At 40.7% G+C, this 17,070-nt stretch overlaps 1 protein-coding gene across 2 annotated transcripts in view; it reads left to right on the forward strand.

Annotated features, from left to right (window-relative positions):
• The first annotated feature begins 1,015 nt into the window (after window positions 1-1,015).
• The window catches only part of Mcoln3 (mucolipin TRP cation channel 3), a 31,940-nt gene continuing 15,885 nt past the window's right edge, over window positions 1,016-17,070 (forward strand). The window contains exons 1-2 of one of the 2 annotated variants that reach the window (XM_076862228.1): window positions 1,016-1,243; window positions 12,730-12,897. In XM_076862228.1, the coding sequence (XP_076718343.1) occupies window positions 1,016-1,243; window positions 12,730-12,897 (396 nt within the window). The remainder of the gene's footprint in view (window positions 1,244-12,729; window positions 12,898-17,070) is intronic. The other variant, XM_076862229.1, reaches the window with a different exon arrangement.

The following is a 17,070-nucleotide window of genomic DNA, read 5'->3' on the forward strand; positions in this document are numbered from 1 at the left end:
AGTCACTCTGCTGAGTTAGAGGCTGCTGGGGATTAGAAATCTATGGGTACCTGGCTGTTGGGTGTTTCAAACTGGTAGTTTCCCTGACTAAAGATGGTGATGGAGGTGACCCAACATGGAGGCTGCTGCTTTCAGCCATGGGGGGATCCAGGTGATGGCCGTGGCATTCAGAGTTGTGGCTATCAGCTTTCTTCAGAGCCTATGATGTCCCCAGGTGCAGGCAGGCTACCTTGAGGAGGGGACTATGGCACTAGCTGCTAAATCCCAAGATGGAGGCGACTGGGGGAGCCCCACATTAGTAGATGGAGGTCCACATGGAGTGGCGGCCAGAGTTCCTGCATGTGGGTAGCAGCTGAGTGTCCTTTGTGGGGGTGGTGCCTATGCTGGTAGTTCTGCTAAGGCACCTGCGAGATTTGTATGGGCCAGTACTTGGAAGTCCTTTTCTAACTCTGAGGGCCTGGGCCCTGTGCAACACAGTGGCTGTGATTCCTGTGCGGAATCAGCTGTGGAGGGGTCTTCTACCACTCTCAGCTAAAGCAGTATTCCAGTGGTTGAGACCCAGGTCATGGATGACACAGAATGATGCCTCCCTCTGGCCCGCCATCTTGGATCCCCAGCCCTGTGAAGTTCTTACCCAGAATCTCAGGTCTCCAATCTTTGCTCTAAGTATATCTGTTACTTAATGAGATAGAGAGCATATATCTATCTATGTGTATACACACACACACACACACAATACATAATACATGCATATAATCTTTACTGATAGGAGCAGCTCTTGAATTTGATAACTTTCAACAAGGTGGAAATTCCCTTAGTAATAGAAATAAATGGAGAATGTGATGTCTTATATTTTAATTGATTCCATAAACATATAAAGTGCAGTTTAGAATAATTGTGCTTAATTGATACCAGACCTGTGTTTGGACTTCTTCCTGAACTAACCTAAACTCTCAAGCAACAACTTGTGCCTTCACTTACCTACTAGAGCTCTTGTTTTTCTTCTTCCATAGAGATGGCAAATCCTGAGACAGGTATAAGTAGCTGCACCTCTCATGAAGAGGAAAATCGCTGCACCTTTAACCAGCAAACATCTCCATCTGAGAAGCTTCTGTTAGAAGACCAGATGAGGCGAAAACTCAAATTCTTTTTCATGAATCCTTGTGAGAAGTTCTGGGCTCGAGGTAGAAAGCCATGGAAACTTGCCATACAAATTCTAAAAATTGCAATGGTGACTATCCAGGTAAGCAGCTCAGATCACAGGAGTGAGTTTGGTAAAAGCGTCTTTAAATAGCAAGAGAACAATGGAAAATAATTTGTAAATTCATGCATAATGGAGAATAATAAATAAGGAAACATAGGATCTCAACCTTTTTCTCCTTAAAATTAGTGAAAAACTTTGGCTTTTTTTTTCTTACTTTTTTTTCCTTTTCATCTTTCATTAAACTGTAATTTTAGCCATAGATCTAATTGGTTTTCAGGGATAGACAATTTTAATATTTGGATTCTAATCAATAGGTTTAATGGTATGTGTATGTGTGTGTGTTTGTGGGGTGATTTCTAAATCAGCCATGGAAACTAGACATTGCCTAACAGAAGGATTTCCTTTTCCTTCCTAGTTGGTTTTCTGGACATTTTTCTCTCTTAAAAAATGTCATGGGTTTCTGCTAAAGGCAAATTCTTGGAATCTCACAGCCCTGTGACCATGAGAACTATGCAGAGGGAGAATGTGAAGTTAAATGAAAATTGTCATTAGCCAGTGAGAGATGGAACCATTTTAATAAATAGGGAAATTTTGAATCTAATTGCCTTGACATCTTTAAAATTTCTTTGAAAACCATATTTTGTGATGCCTACATATAGTAGTTGTGATTCATTCTTTTGAAAATATGTTTTCCTTCTGATGGGAGTAATTATCTCTTGTTAAAAACCATAGGGCAGGGAGTGGGGGGGATAGAGAAAGGAAGGAAGAAAAACAAAACAAAATAAGCAGATGCTAATGGTGAAAGTAAATGATAGGTTTTTTTTCTTTTGTTAATTTTTGCTTTCTCTTTTTGATGGACAACTGGTGTTGAAAGAGAGATTTGTGAAAAAAATAAAATCCTGACATTATTAATTTTAATTGCTTTGTAACTGGGAGACATCAAGGGTAATTCCTATAATCCTATGAAGTTGGTAGAATGCTTGCATGTGTTTCTAATACTGGGGATTATGTTAAGGGAAATGAACATTTGGATGATACTCTGTTCTAGTATATTATTTTACTTAATTCCAACAAACCATTTTATTTAAAATTAATAAAATACTAGCATTACTCATATTGCAGAAAAGGAATCTGATATTTATAGTTTTAAAAAAGCCAATATGGAGATCCAACATGGCGGCCGGCGAGGAAGCTGCACTTTCAATATCTCCACATTAACGGGATCAGAAACACCAATTAAAACAGCTACATTCTACCTACTGAGGATCTTCTAGCAAAATTCCGTTGAAAGGAGACCTGCCGAGAATTAGTAAGTTTATTAGACGTGACAGTTTGCCCCAAACAAGTGAAACTTGACTGGCAGCGCGGGCTCAGAGTCCAATCCCGCGGCCACCCGCCGCTTCTGCAAGCGGCAGGCGGCCCAGAGCAGCGCGGCAGAAGGGTCCCCGCCCAGCCAGCAGACAGCGCCCGCCATCCCGGCTACCCTGGCGGCCCTGCTTTCGCCCGGCGAACAGCCACCCCACCCGGCTGGTTCTTAGCCACGCCGCTGCAGACACCCGGCTTTACAAGCACCCCCGGCGGCCCTGCTCTGCGAGAAGGGTCCCCGCCCTGCCGGCAGACAGCTCCCGCCATTCCGCTCTTGTTCTGCAAGCAGCTACCCCGCCCGCTTGGTTCTTAGCCACGAGGCTGCAGCCGCCCGGCTTTACAAGCGCCCCCGGCGACCCTGCTCGGCGAGAAGGGTCCCCGCCCTGCCGGCAGACAGCTCCCGCCATTCCGCTCTTGTTCTGCAAACAGCCACCCCGCCCGCTTGGTTCTTAGCCACGAGGCTGCAGCCGCCCGGCTTTACAAGCGCCCCCGGCGACCCTGCTCGGCGAGAAGGGTCCCTGCCCGGCCAACAGACAGTTTCCGCCATCCCGGCTACCCTGCCGGTCCCGCTCTTGCCCTGCAAACAGCCACCCCGCCCGCCTGGGTCTTAGACACGCGGCGGCAGCCACCCGGCTTTACAAGCGCCCCCGGCGGCCCTGCTCGGCGAGAAGGGTCCCCGCCCTGCCGGCAGACAGCTCCCGCCATTCCGCTCTCGTTCTGCAAACAGCCACCCCGCCCGCTTGGTTCTTAGCCACGAGGCTGCAGCCGCCCGGCTTTACAAGCGCCCCCGGCAACCCTGCTTGGCGAGAAGGGTCCCTGCCCGGCCAACAGACAGTTTCCGCCATCCCGGCTACCCTGCCGGTCCCGCTCTTGCCCTGCAAACAGCCACCCCGCCCGCCTGGGTCTTAGACACGCGGCGGCAGCCGCCCGGCTTTACAAGCGCCCCCAGCGGCCCTGCTCGTCGAGAAGGGTCCCTGCCCGGCCGGCAGACAGCTCCCACCATCCCGGCACTCCTGGCGGCCCGCCCGCTCTGCGAAGGGTTACCCCACCCGGCTCTTAGCCACGCGGGCGCCATCTGCCTGGCGCTGAGGGAGCCCCCGGCGGCCCAGCGCAGCCAGAAGGGTCCCCGCCTGGCCCGACAGAAGGCACGTGCCCTTCCGGCTCTGCTAACGGCCCTGCCCACCCAGGAAAGGGCTCCCCCCCTTGAGAGGATGGGAAGGAAATCTAACCAAGCCTCTATGAATTAGCGAACTGGGATCTAAAACCAGAGATTGTGTCAGACCAGAGACAAGCCAGTTCCACCTCTCCCTTCGGTCACTCCTGCAAGGAGCCAGGGGCCCGCCATAGCAGAGAGGGGAAGTCACCAAAGATCGGCCAAAGAGATTCCTTCCCAGCGGACTCTAAATTAGCAGGAGTGGCGAGGGAGCCGGACGGAGCTGGCGGGAACCGCGGCAGCGGCACGGGAACCGGCGGGAGCTGAGGCGGCGCTGACGCAGGAGCCGGCGGGAGCCGCGCGGCGCGGGTCTCCCAGCTACAGCCCCCACCAGTGCTGACAACTGAGGTCTCTTGCACCAGATACGGGGGCGTGGCTACCAGAAGAACGAAACGCGATCAGTATGAAAAGACAAGGAAAGAAAGGACCACAAGCAATGCAGGTCAACTCAACTTTAGAAGAGGTAATATCTGCAGCAGATGGAATGTCAGATAAAGAATTCAGGATATACATGCTTCAGATGATCTGGAGTCTCAAGGAAGACATTAGACAGCAAAATCAGACAATGAAAGACCACTTCGACCACTTCGACAATAAATTACACAAACAAATCCAAGAAGCAAAAGATCAATTATACAGGGAGATAGAGGTTATAAAAAACAAACAAACAGAAATCCTGGAAATGCAGGAAACAATAAACCAACTTAAAAACTCAATTGAGAATACTACCAGCAGAGTAGAACACTTAGAAGATAGAACATCAGACAATGAAGACAAAGTATTTCAACTGGAGAAGAACATAGACAGCTCAGCAAAGCTGTTAAGAAACCATGAGCAGAACATTCAAGAAATATGGGATAACATAAAGAGACCCAACTTAAGGGTCACGGGGATACAGGAAGGTATTGAGGTCCAAACCAAAGGAATGACCAATCTATTCAACGAAATAATACGAGAAAACTTCCCAGACTTGAAGAATGAGACAGAATCCCAAATCCTAGAAGCCTACAGGACGCCGAATGTGCAAAATCATAAGAGAGCCACACCTAGACACATTATAATGAAGATGCCCAACATACAGAATAAGGAGAGAATTTTAAAAGCTACAAGAGAAAGGAAGCAGATTACATTTAGGGGTAAACCAATCAGGATAACAGCTGATCTTTCAACACAGACTCTGAAAGCTAGAAGATCCTGGAATAACATATTTCAAACGTTGAAAGAAAAGGGGTTCCAACCAAGAATTGTGTATCCCGCGAAATTAAGCTTCAGGATGGAAGATGAAATTAAAACCTTCCATGATAAACAAAAGTTAAAAGAATTTGCAGCTAGAAAACCAGCTCTTCAAAACATCCTCGGCAAAATATTACAGGAAGAGGAAATGGAAAATATCAATGAAAACCAACAGCAGGAGGTAGTACAGTAAAGGTGGGGGGGAATAATCAAAGAGGAAAACAAACCATGTTTAGTAACATAAATAAACAAATATGGCTGGAAGAACAAACCATATCTCAATAATAACTCTAAATGTTAATGGCTTAAACTCACCAATTAAGAGACACAGGCTAGCAGAATGGATCACTAAACAAGACCCAACAATATGCTGCCTTCAGGAGACACATCTGATAGGAAAAGACATACATAGACTGAAGGTGAAAGGTTGGGAAAAATCATATCACTCATATGGACTTCGCAAACAAGCAGGAGTGTCCATACTCATTTCAAATAAAATAGATTTCAAGCCAAAGTTAATCAAAAGGGATGAAGAGGGACACTACATACTTCTCAAGGGAACCATACACCAACAAGACATAACAATTATAAATATATATGCCCCAAACAATGGTGCAGCTATGTTCATCAAACAAACTCTTCTCAAGTTCAAGAGTCTAATAGACCACCATACAATAATCATGGGAGACTTCAACACACCTCTCTCACCACTGGACAGATCTTCCAAACAAAAGTTGAATAAGGAAACTATAGAGCTCAATAACACAATTAATAACCTAGACTTAATTGACATATATAGAATATACCACCCAACATCAAGCAGTTACACTTTTTTCTCAGCAGCACATGGATCCTTCTCAAAAATAGATCATATATTATGTCACAGGGCAACTATTAGACAATATAAAGGAGTAGAGATAATACCATGCATATTATCTGATCATAATGGAATGAAATTGAAAATCAACAATAAAAGAAGTAAGGAAAAATCATGCATCACTTGGAGAATGAACAATAGGTTACTGAATGATCAATGGGTTATAGAAGACATCAAGGAGGAAATTAAAAAATTCTTAGAGATAAATGAAAACACAGACACAACATATCGGAATCTATGGGACACATTGAAAGCAGTTCTAAGAGGAAAATTTATTGCTTGGAGTTCATTCCTTAAAAAAAGGAAAAACCAACAAATAAATGATCTAATACTTCAACTCAAAATCCTAGAAAAAGAAGAGCAAAAAAACAGCAAAAGAAGTAGAAGACAAGAAATAATTAAAATCAGAGCTGAAATTAATGAAATCGAAACGAAAGAAACAATTGAAAAAATTGACAAAACTAAAAGTTGGTTCTTTGAAAAAATAAATAAAATCGACAGACCCTTAGCCACGCTAACAAAGAGAAGAAGAGAGAGAACTCAAATTACCAGCATACGGGATGAAAAAGGCAATATCACAACAGACACTTCAGAAATACAGAAGATTATCAGAAATTATTTTGAATCCTTATACTCCAATAAAATAGAAGATAGTGAAGGCATCGATAAATTTCTTAAGTCATATGATTTGCCCAGATTGAGCCAAGAGGATATTGACAACCTAAACAGACCAATATCAATTGAGGAAATAGAAGATACCATCAAAAGACTACCAACTAAGAAAAGCCCAGGACCGGATGGGTATACAGCAGAGTTTTTCAAAACCTTTAAAGAGGAATTAACACCAATACTTTTCAAGCTATTTAAGGAAATAGAAAAAGAGGGAGAACTTCCAAATTCATTCTATGAGGCCAACATCACCCTGATTCCTAAACCAGACAAAGACACTTCAAAGAAAGAAAACTACAGACCAATATCTCTAATGAACCTAGATGCAAAAATCCTCAATAAACTTCTTGCGAACCGGATACAAAAACATATCAAAAAAATTGTGCACCATGATCAGGTAGGATTTATCCCTGGGATGCAAGGTTGGTTCAATATACGGAAATCAATAAATGTTATTCACCACATCAACAGGCTTAAAAATAAGAACCATATGGTCATCTCGATAGATGCGGAAAAAGCATTCGACAAAGTACAGCATCCCTTTATGTTCAAAACTCTAGAAAAACTAGGGATAACAGGAACATACCTCAACATTGTAAAAGCAATCTATGCTAAGCCTCAGGCTAGCATCATTCTGAATGGAGAAAAACTGAAGGCGTTCCCTCTAAAATCTGGAACAAGACAGGGATGCCCTCTCTCACCACTTCTGTTCAACATAGTTCTCGAATCACTGGCCAGAGCAATTAGACAGACGAAAGAAATTAAAGGCATAAAAATAGGAAAAGAAGAACTCAAATTATCACTATTTGCAGATGACATGATTCTATACCTAGCAGACCCAAAAGGGTCTACAAAGAAACTATTAGAGCTAATAAATGAATTCAGCAAAGTGGCAGGCTATAAGATCAACACGCATAAATCAAAGGCATTCCTGTATATCAGCAACAAATCCTCTGAAATGGAAATGAGGACAACCACCCCATTCACAATATCCTCAAAGAAAATAAAATACTTGGGAATCAACCTAACAAAAGAGGTGAAAGACTTATACAATGAAAACTACAGAACCCTAAAGAGAGAAATAGAAGAAGATCTTAGAAGATGGAAAAATATACCCTGTTCATGGATAGGTAGAAGTAACATCATCAAAATGGCGATATTACCAAAAGTTCTCTATAGGTTTAATGCAATGCCAATCAAAATCCCAACGGCATTTCTTGTAGAAATAGAGAAAGCAATCATGAAATTCATATGGAAAAATAAAAGACCCAGAATAGCAAAAACAATTCTAAGCAGGAAATGTGAATCAGGCGGCATAGCTATACCAGACTTCAAACTATACTACAGAGCAATAGTAACAAAAACAGCATGGTACTGGTACCAAAACAGGCAGGTGGACCAATGGTACAGAATAGAGGACACAGAAACCAATCCACAAAACTACAACTATCTTATATTTGATAAAGGGGCTAAAAGCATGAAATGGAAGAAGGATAGCATCTTCAACAAATGGTGTTGGGAAAACTGGAAATCCATATGCAACAAAATGAAACTGAATCCCTTTCTCTCGCCATGCACAAAAGTTAACTCAAAGTGGATCAAGGAACTTGATATCAAATCAGAGACATGGCGTCTGATAGAAGAAAAAGTTGGCTATGATCTACATACTGTGGGGTCGGGCTCCAAATTCCTCAATAGGACACCCATAGCACAACAGTTAATAACTAGAATCAACAAATGGGACTTACTAAAACTAAAAAGTTTTTTCTCAGCAAAAGAAACAATAAGAGAGGTGAATAGGGAGCCTACGTCCTGGGAACAAATCTTTACTCCTCACACTTCAGACAGAGCCCTAATATCCAGAATATACAAAGAACTAAAAAAATTAGACAATGAGATAACGAATAACCCAATCAACAAATGGGCCAAGGACCTGAACAGAAATTTCTCAGAGGAGGACATACAATCAATCAACAAGTATATGAAAAAATGCTCACCATCTCTAGCAGTCAGAGAAATGCAAATCAAAACCACCCTAAGATACCATCTCACTCCAGTAAGATTGGCAGCCATTAGGAAGTCAAACAGCAACAAGTGCTGGCGAGGATGTGGAGAAAAGGGTACTCTTGTACATTGCTGGTGGGACTGCAAATTGGTGCGGCCAATTTGGAAAGCAGTATGGAGATTTCTTGGAAAGCTCGGAATGGAACCACCATTTGATCCAGCTATTCCACTACTCGGTCTATTCCCTAAAGACCTAAAAAGAGCACACTATAGGGACACTGCTACATCCATGTTCATAGCAGCACAATTCACAATAGCAAGACTGTGGAACCAACCTAGATGCCCTTCAATAGACGAATGGATAAAAAAAATGTGGCATTTATACACAATGGAGTATTACTCTGCATTAAGAAATGACAAAATCATAGAATTTGGAGGGAAATGGATGGCATTAGAGCAGATTATGCTAAGTGAAGCTAGCCAATCCCTTAAAAACAAATGCCAAATGTCTTCTTTGATATAAGGAGAGTTACTAAGAACAGAGTAGGGAAGAAGAGCATGAGAAGAAGATTAACATTAAACAGGGATGAGAGGTGGGAGGGAAAGGGAGAGAGAAGGGAAATTGCATGTAAATGGAAGGAGACCCTCAGGGGTATACAAAATTACATACAAGAGGAAGTGAGGGGAAAGGAGGGAAAATATAAGGGGGAGAAATGAAGTACAGTAGAGGGGGTAGAGAGAGAAGAGGGGAGGGGAGGGGGGAGGGGGGATAGCGGAGGATGGGAAAGGCAGCAGAATACAACAGACTCCAGAATGGCAATATGTAAATCAATGTGCAACTGATGTGATTCTGCAATCTGTATATGGGGTAAAAATGGGAGTTCATATCCCACTTGAATCAAAGTGTGAATTATGATATATCAAAAACTATGTAATGTTTTGAACAACCTACAATAAAAATTAATTAAAAAAAAAAAAAAAAAAAAAAAAAGAAATAAATACTGCTGAGGCCCAGCACAGCGCACAGGCCACAGGTGGTGGTTTCTCTATGGCCTGCCCTGTCTCTCTAGCCTCCTTGGAGCACCCATGACCACAATGGAGATGCCTCCATAGGGACACTGGTTTGTGTGTGGAATCCAGGAGGGCATGAAGGGAGGTGTCCTGCCCCCCTTCCAGCTGCAGGGTGCTGCCTGCCTCCCGCTGACCCTTCTCACTTTGTGATGGTAAGCAGTGTGGCTTTGGATGCGACATCCCATATCTTGATGGACCTATCCAACGAGACAGAAGCCAACTTCTGGCTGTCAGGGTCAAAGCAGCATGCCATGATTGATCTTCTGTGATGATCTGTGGCACAAGAAGAGTGACTTGTCACCATGAGATCCACATACTGGGTTACATGCTTTATATGGTCTAGAGGACTCACAAGACTCCCCCCGCCTCCCCCCGCCAGCAACTTTATGGAAACACAATTCTAGTTTTCTTAAGGGACAATTCAGCTGTCCAGACCTTTCCTGAATGTCTACTATGTGCAAGGCTTTGAACAGTGGGACTAGTTGGTCTATTCTTGCTGCCCCCACAGAGCTCTCAATCTGATAGGAACTACCTGCTACATGCTGAGGATCTTGAGAGCAGTACACGGTACATCACAGCTCCTGGGATCAAAAAGGTCCTAAAAGTCATCAAGGGAAGCAGGAAAGGACGAGTGCTCCAGACAGAAGGAGCAGCACATGCAAAGGCCTGAAGAGTGGGGCGCATGGGGAAGTGAGGTGCCCAGTTAGAACCTGGAGTGTGAGGAAGCTGGGCAGGACGGCACATGCCTGTGAATCCAGCAGCTGTGGAAGCTGAGGCAGGAGAACCACAAGTTCAAGGTTAACCTCGACAACTTAGTGAGACCCTGCCTCAAAATAAAAAATAAAAATGACTGGGATATAGCTCAGTGGTAAAACACGCTGCGTTCAATCCCCACTACCACAATACCTAATAAAAAGGAAGCATAAGGAAAGATAAAAAAAAAAAAAATAAAAAATAAAAAAAAAATAAAAAAGCCAATATGGCTAGTCAGTGGCAGAATCAAGACTTCGGAAGCAGGTGTACTCTCTCTCTAATATATCACTCTCAAAACAGATGCTGTACTCTCAGTATAGTATTTGTCAACTTTGAATTGAACATCTTAATTTCCAGGTGCTAAAACAATGTGTCACAATAAAGTGTATCTGTGTTGTCTTGTATACAGGGGACTATGTATCAACTAAATGAAAGTATTATTGCTTGAAATAATAATAGGTACCACACTAAGTATTTTCTGTAGACCAGACTAAATATTTTTATAGACATCAACATGTTCAATTTTCAAAACAAATTGAAGGTGGGTAATGGGATCTCTATTTTACACACAGGGCACTGAAGCTCAGTGTGACAAAATAACATGTCATAGTCAGGAAACTGGAAGAATAGAACTGAGATTCAAATTCAGGTTTATATCTTCTAACTCTTAGGTTCTCAATGCGCTTTAATCTTTTAGGGAGTCCATCTAACCTTCTTATAATTAGTAGAGTGGTCAACAAGAAAATTGGCCAGTGGTTTAAACCTGTTGGTAATAAGCATGTAAAAGGTGTTTAGGTGAGCCTTTAACAAGAAACTTAGGGTTTCTTTATTGTAATGTTTCTTTACTAGTACTTGAGCAATCAAACAAATATCACATAAAGGCAACTTTGTCACTGAGCAAATGAGAGTGACATGGTGACAGTTTATCTCTTTTTATTATAAAAAAGGAGTCTTTCTGTTAAGTTGGAAATATTTGTGTTTGTATCAATAGAAGAAAAATGACCACAATGACAGGCACCCTCCAAAGAATTATCCTTTCCCTTTACCTGGCTCAGTATCTGAATTATAATTTCAGTCACTCTTACTCTTGTCTGTCACCAGGCCCTTCAGGGCAATGACCTCATTATGTCCTCAGCACCCAGCTCAGTATTGGCATGTGGAAGGTATTCATGTATTTGAATGAATTGGTAAGAATATCCTGGGAAATCTTTGGAGACTTTTTTATTCATCAAACTATCATCTTATTGGAATTTGAATGAGGACATTTGGCTTAAAGAGGGTCCTGAGGAATGGGAGCCAAGTTAGGTGGAGGGGATGAATGTGTGGTGTTGGTCAGAAATCCTAATGGGTGGAAGAAGGGGAAAGATTTCTCAGTTTCTTTGCTGATGGAGCACTGCATTGCTTTGCACAGTGTAATAGGTGGAGAGAGCTTAGATTTAGTATCCTGGGTATGGGTTCTAATTTGATTGAACACTTGCTAATGTTGTGACTTGAAAAAGTTGTTTAACTTCTCTGATCCTTTATGCACTCATTTGTAAATTTGTTATATTAGGAACTATGCTGAGGGGTTGGTTAATAAATATGAGGAAAGTTCTTGGAATAGTTTACGGCACATAGGTGCTCAGTGTTGCTCCCCCTTTCATATAAAATATGCCCTGACTCACCCTGGGATCTAAGTCTTTTTTTGATACTGAGGATTGAACCCAGGGGTGCTTTACTGAGCCACACATCCCCAGTCCTTTCAGACAGGTTGCTAAGTTATTGAGGCTGGCCTTGAACTTTTGATCCTCCTTCCTCAGCCTCCTGAGTTGTTTTGATTATAGAACATGCCACTATGCTGGCTCAGAGTACACTTTTTAAATGGGGAGGCTGGGGGAGAGGGAGAATAGAGTAGATATTGAAATAGATTGGGAGAGAAGAAAAGATGAAAGAGTAAAGCAAGCTTTGGGGTATGATTGAAAGGGTTTCTGTTACTATGGCAGCAGAGCAGTGAAAAAGATTTTTGTGTGTGAACAATTGAGTTTCATGTGAAACTCTGGAGTGAATCCTGCCTAAATATTAAGAACACATTATATTAATATACTTTAACTTAGAGATGAGTTGAAAGGATATTTTTAAATTTTAGTCTTATTGTTACCATTTTGGAAATGAGGCCTAGGAATATAGTTTGGCCATGGGACTTGGACTTTCTTACCATGCAGTATCCAGCAGCTACAAACCTCCTTGGTATCCTATGGAATTCATGGAAACTCTCGTTTGCTGTTCAAGCCGCTGTACCATCTACCTCCACTTTTTCTATTCAGATTTTCCCCCTGCTTACTGTTTCTTTTTTCTTTTAAGCTGGTCCTTTTTGGACTAAGTAACCAGATGGTGGTAGCTTTTAAAGAAGAGAACACTATAGCATTCAAACACCTCTTCCTAAAAGGCTATATGGACCGAATGGATGACACATATGCAGTGTACACACAAAATGATGTGTATGATCAGATCGTCTTTGCAATGAACCGGGTAAGTCAACGAGGGAAAGGAACAGACTGGGAAAATGGTAGCAGTGTACATCATAGAAACTGACCCTCAAGGACAGAATGGGAATAGTTTCATGTGGAAATGTCTTAAGTATAAGGTCATTTTAAAATTGTCTTTTAAAAAATATTGCCAATAAACATTTATAAAACCAGAATTTGAGAAAAGCTTTTGTTTAGCACTAACAGAAATAGATACTTTAACGACTTAATTAAAAGCTTCAGAGATAGCGATTGGCATGGGAACTTCAAAGATTTTAAATGATTAACCATGGCCCTGATTAAAGTTTTCATTAAGTCTTCAGAGCTCCTGTTTGCAGAGGGCCTCAACAAATAGTGAGATGATTAACTTTGCAGAGTTTATAATAGCAATCAAGATCTGAAAGTTCATTTAAAATAAAGTAAGGCTTTAATGTCATACATTACAATGATTTTATTGTGCTGTTGACTACCTGTCAAACAAAAAATAAAATTGTTTTTGATCCTGGTGAGTCTCTAATCAATTTTTTTTTTCTAGAAATAGTACTTTCACGAGATCCCAAGTATCTTATTTTGTAGCTGAAAGTGTTCTTGAAGTTGGTATTTCCAACCTGGGTTAGTTTATAGCAATGTTTCATAATTATTACAACTCTTCTTCAAAACATAATTTTAGTGTGATTGTGACTCTTCATTTTCTAGAGACGATCTATGCACTGTGATGAAAAATTGTTAGAATAAAATACGTCTTTATGGCATTAAGATTTTGGTTAGCATTGGGAGTAGAAAAATTAGTGATAGAAATAAGTTGCATAAATTGTTAAACAAAATTACGTCCTACAATTTGTAGGGAAGAAATAGCATAATGCTCAAGCGATTAGTTTTTTTCCATTTTTCTTTTTATTAATTTATTTTAATTAGGTATATATTATAGCAGAACACATATTTATTCATTGTACACAATTGCAGCACAACTCTTTATTTTTCTGATTTTATACGATGTAGTGTTGCACCATATGTGCAGTCATACATGTACCTAGGGTAATAATGTCCATCACATTCCACCATCTTTCCTGCCCCAATACCTACGCCCCTCCTCTCCCTCCCCTCTGCTCAATTCAAACTTCCTCCATTTTTCTCATGCCTCTGTCCATTTGGAATCAGCATCCACTTATCAGAGGGACCATTCAACCTTTGGTTTTTTAGGGATTGGCTAACTCCACTTAGCATGACATTCTCTAACTCCATCTATTTACCTGCAAATGCTATAATTTTATTCTCTTATAATGTTGAGTAATATTCCATTATGTATACATGCCACATATTCTTTATCCATTCATCTATTGAAGGACATGTAGGTTGCTTCTACAGTTTAGCAATTGTGAATTATGCTGCTATGAGTATGCTGGTTTTAAGTCCTTTGGGTATAGACCAAGGAGTGCTGATAGCTGGGTCAAATGGTGGTTCCAATCCAAGTTTTCTAAGGAATCTCCATACTGCTTTCCAGATTGGCTGCACCAATTTGCAATCCCACCAGCAGTGTATGAGTGTGCCTTTTCTCCCCACATCCTTGCCAACACTTATTGTTGTTTGTATTATTGATAACTGCCATTCTGACTGGAGTGAGATGAAATCTTAGAGTAGTTTTGATTTGCATTTCTCTAATTGCTAGAGATGTTGAACATGTTTTCATATACATTTGTTGATTGATTGTATATCTTCTTCTGATAATATCTGTCCAGCTCCTTAGCCTATTTATTGATTGGGTTTTTTTTTTTTTTTGGTGTTAAGTTTTTTGAGTTCTTCATATATCCTGAAGATTAGTGCTCTATCTGACACGAGTGTGGCAAAAATTTGTTCCCAAGATGTGGGCTCTCTCTTCACCTCATTGATTGTTTCTTTTGCTGAGAAGAAGCTTCTTAGTTTGAATCTATCCCATTTATTAATTCTTGATTTTATTTCTTGTGCTTTGGGAGTCTTGTTAAGGAAGTTGGGGCCTAATCGGATGTGATGAAGAGTTGGGCCTACTTTTTCCCTCTATTAGGTACAGGGTCTCTGGTCTAATTCCTAGGTCCTTGATCCACTTTGAGTTGAGTTTTGTGTGTGGTGAGAGGTAAGGGTTTAATTTCATTTTGCTGCAGATGGATTTCCAGTTCTCCCAGCACCATTTGTTGAAGAGGTTATCTTTTTGCCAATGTATGTTTTCAGCTCCTTTGTCTAGTGTGAGATAACTGTATTTATGTGGGTTTGTCTCTGTGTCTTCTATTCTGTACCATTGGTCTACATGTCTGTTTTGGTGCCAATACCATGCCATTTTTGTTACTATCACTTTGGAGTATAGTTTAAGGTCTGGTATTGTGATGCTCCCTGCTTCATTCTTCTTGCTAAGGATCACTTGGGATATTCTGGTCTCTTAGTTTTCCAAATGAATTTCATGATTGCTTTTTCTATTTCTATAAAGAATGACATTGGAATTATAATTGGAATCACATTGAATCTGTATAGCACTTTGGGTAGTATGGCCATTTTGACAATATTAATTTTGCCTATCCACGAGCATGGGAAATCTTTCCATTTTCTAAGGTTTTCTTCAATTTCTTTCTTTAGTGTTCTGTAGTTTTCTTTGTAGAGGTCTTTCACCTCTTTTGTTAAGTTGATTCCCAAGTATTTTATTTATTTTATTTTGAGGCTATTGTGAATGAGGTAGTTTTCCTAATTTCTCTTTCAGAGGAGAAATTGCATTTGATTTATGGGTGTTGATTTTATATATCCTGCTACTTTGCTGAATTCATTTATAATTCTAGAAGTTTTCTGGTAGGTTTTTTTTTTTTTTTTTTTTTTTTGGTTCTCTAAGTATAGAATCAGCAAAGAGTGAGAGTTTGATTCTTCTTTTCCTATTTGTACCTTTTAATTTCTTTCATCTGTCTAATTGCTCTGGCTAGAGTTTCAAGGACTATGTTGAATAGAAGTGGTGAAAGAGGGCATCCCTGTCTTGTTCCAGTTTTCAGATAGAATGCTTCCATTTTTCTCCATTTAGAATGATATTGGCCTTGGGTTTAGCATATATAGCTTTTACAAAATTGAGGTATGTTCCTACTATTCCTAGTTTTTCTAGTGTTTTGAACAGGAAAGGGCGCTGTATTTTGAAGAGACTTGGTTTTGAGATTTTTCATTTTAAGTGTATTAAATTTCTCTAAGGTACTCAGCACCAAATTAGTAGGTTTTTTTGGGGGGTGGGGGAAGGGTGTTAATTAGAGGCAAGAGATAAACAGTCCATTAAAATTCTTTATAAAACATCTTTACTGTTATTGACAGGCCTAAAATCAATCTTTAAAATACAATATTTAGCATTCGGGTCATTCTGCTTATCAGATCTCCATGTTCTTTAAATGTAAAAATCCATATAGATTCTTTATCCTAGTTGGTCTATTCTTGATACTACAATAAAATACCTGAGACTGGGTAACTTATAGACAACAGAAATCCATTTCTTACAGTTTTTAGGCTAGAAAATCTAAGACCAAGGCATCTGCAGGCTGTGTTCTCACATGGTGGAGAGGCTAAAGGACCTATCTTACTTTTAGTCCTTTTATAATGTTCTCAGTCCCGTTCATAGGGGCTTCTCCTTCCTAATCACTTCCTAAAAGTCTCACCTCTTAGTATTATCATATTGTGGTTTAATTTCTAACATAAGAATTTGGGAGGATCATAATACATTCAAACCACTGCACTAGTATGTAAATAAATAATACTAACCATGGTGATTTTCTTTGGGCAGGTGAGTCCCAGCTATCTTCCAAGCACCATTAGGTACTTTTAGCTGAGGATGAATACTATCTATTTTTATGAACAAATAGGATTTTTGTGGTTAAGAGATCAGTTATTCCACATGGATCTGTGGAGTTGGAAATAGGATGGATATCAAGGCAGGGAGGGTCCTTGTTTTCTGTGAGGACATGTCTTGACAGTAGAGGTGACAGTCACCAAAGGGAACTGACAGGTGAGAGTGCCACCTGAGTCCCTGGAGGCATTTCCATAACTAATCGTTCATGCTGAAGGGCTTAGTCCCCAGATGGCATCTACCTGGATAACCACCAGGGCTCACCCTGATTGAATATTATAATTTTAACAGTTTCACATTTTACTATGCTTTTCATGTTTTACCTGTGCTTCTACATTTGAG

This window comes from Callospermophilus lateralis, chromosome 7 (assembly GCF_048772815.1).
Source record: "Callospermophilus lateralis isolate mCalLat2 chromosome 7, mCalLat2.hap1, whole genome shotgun sequence".
NCBI classification, from domain to species: domain Eukaryota; kingdom Metazoa; phylum Chordata; class Mammalia; order Rodentia; family Sciuridae; genus Callospermophilus; species Callospermophilus lateralis.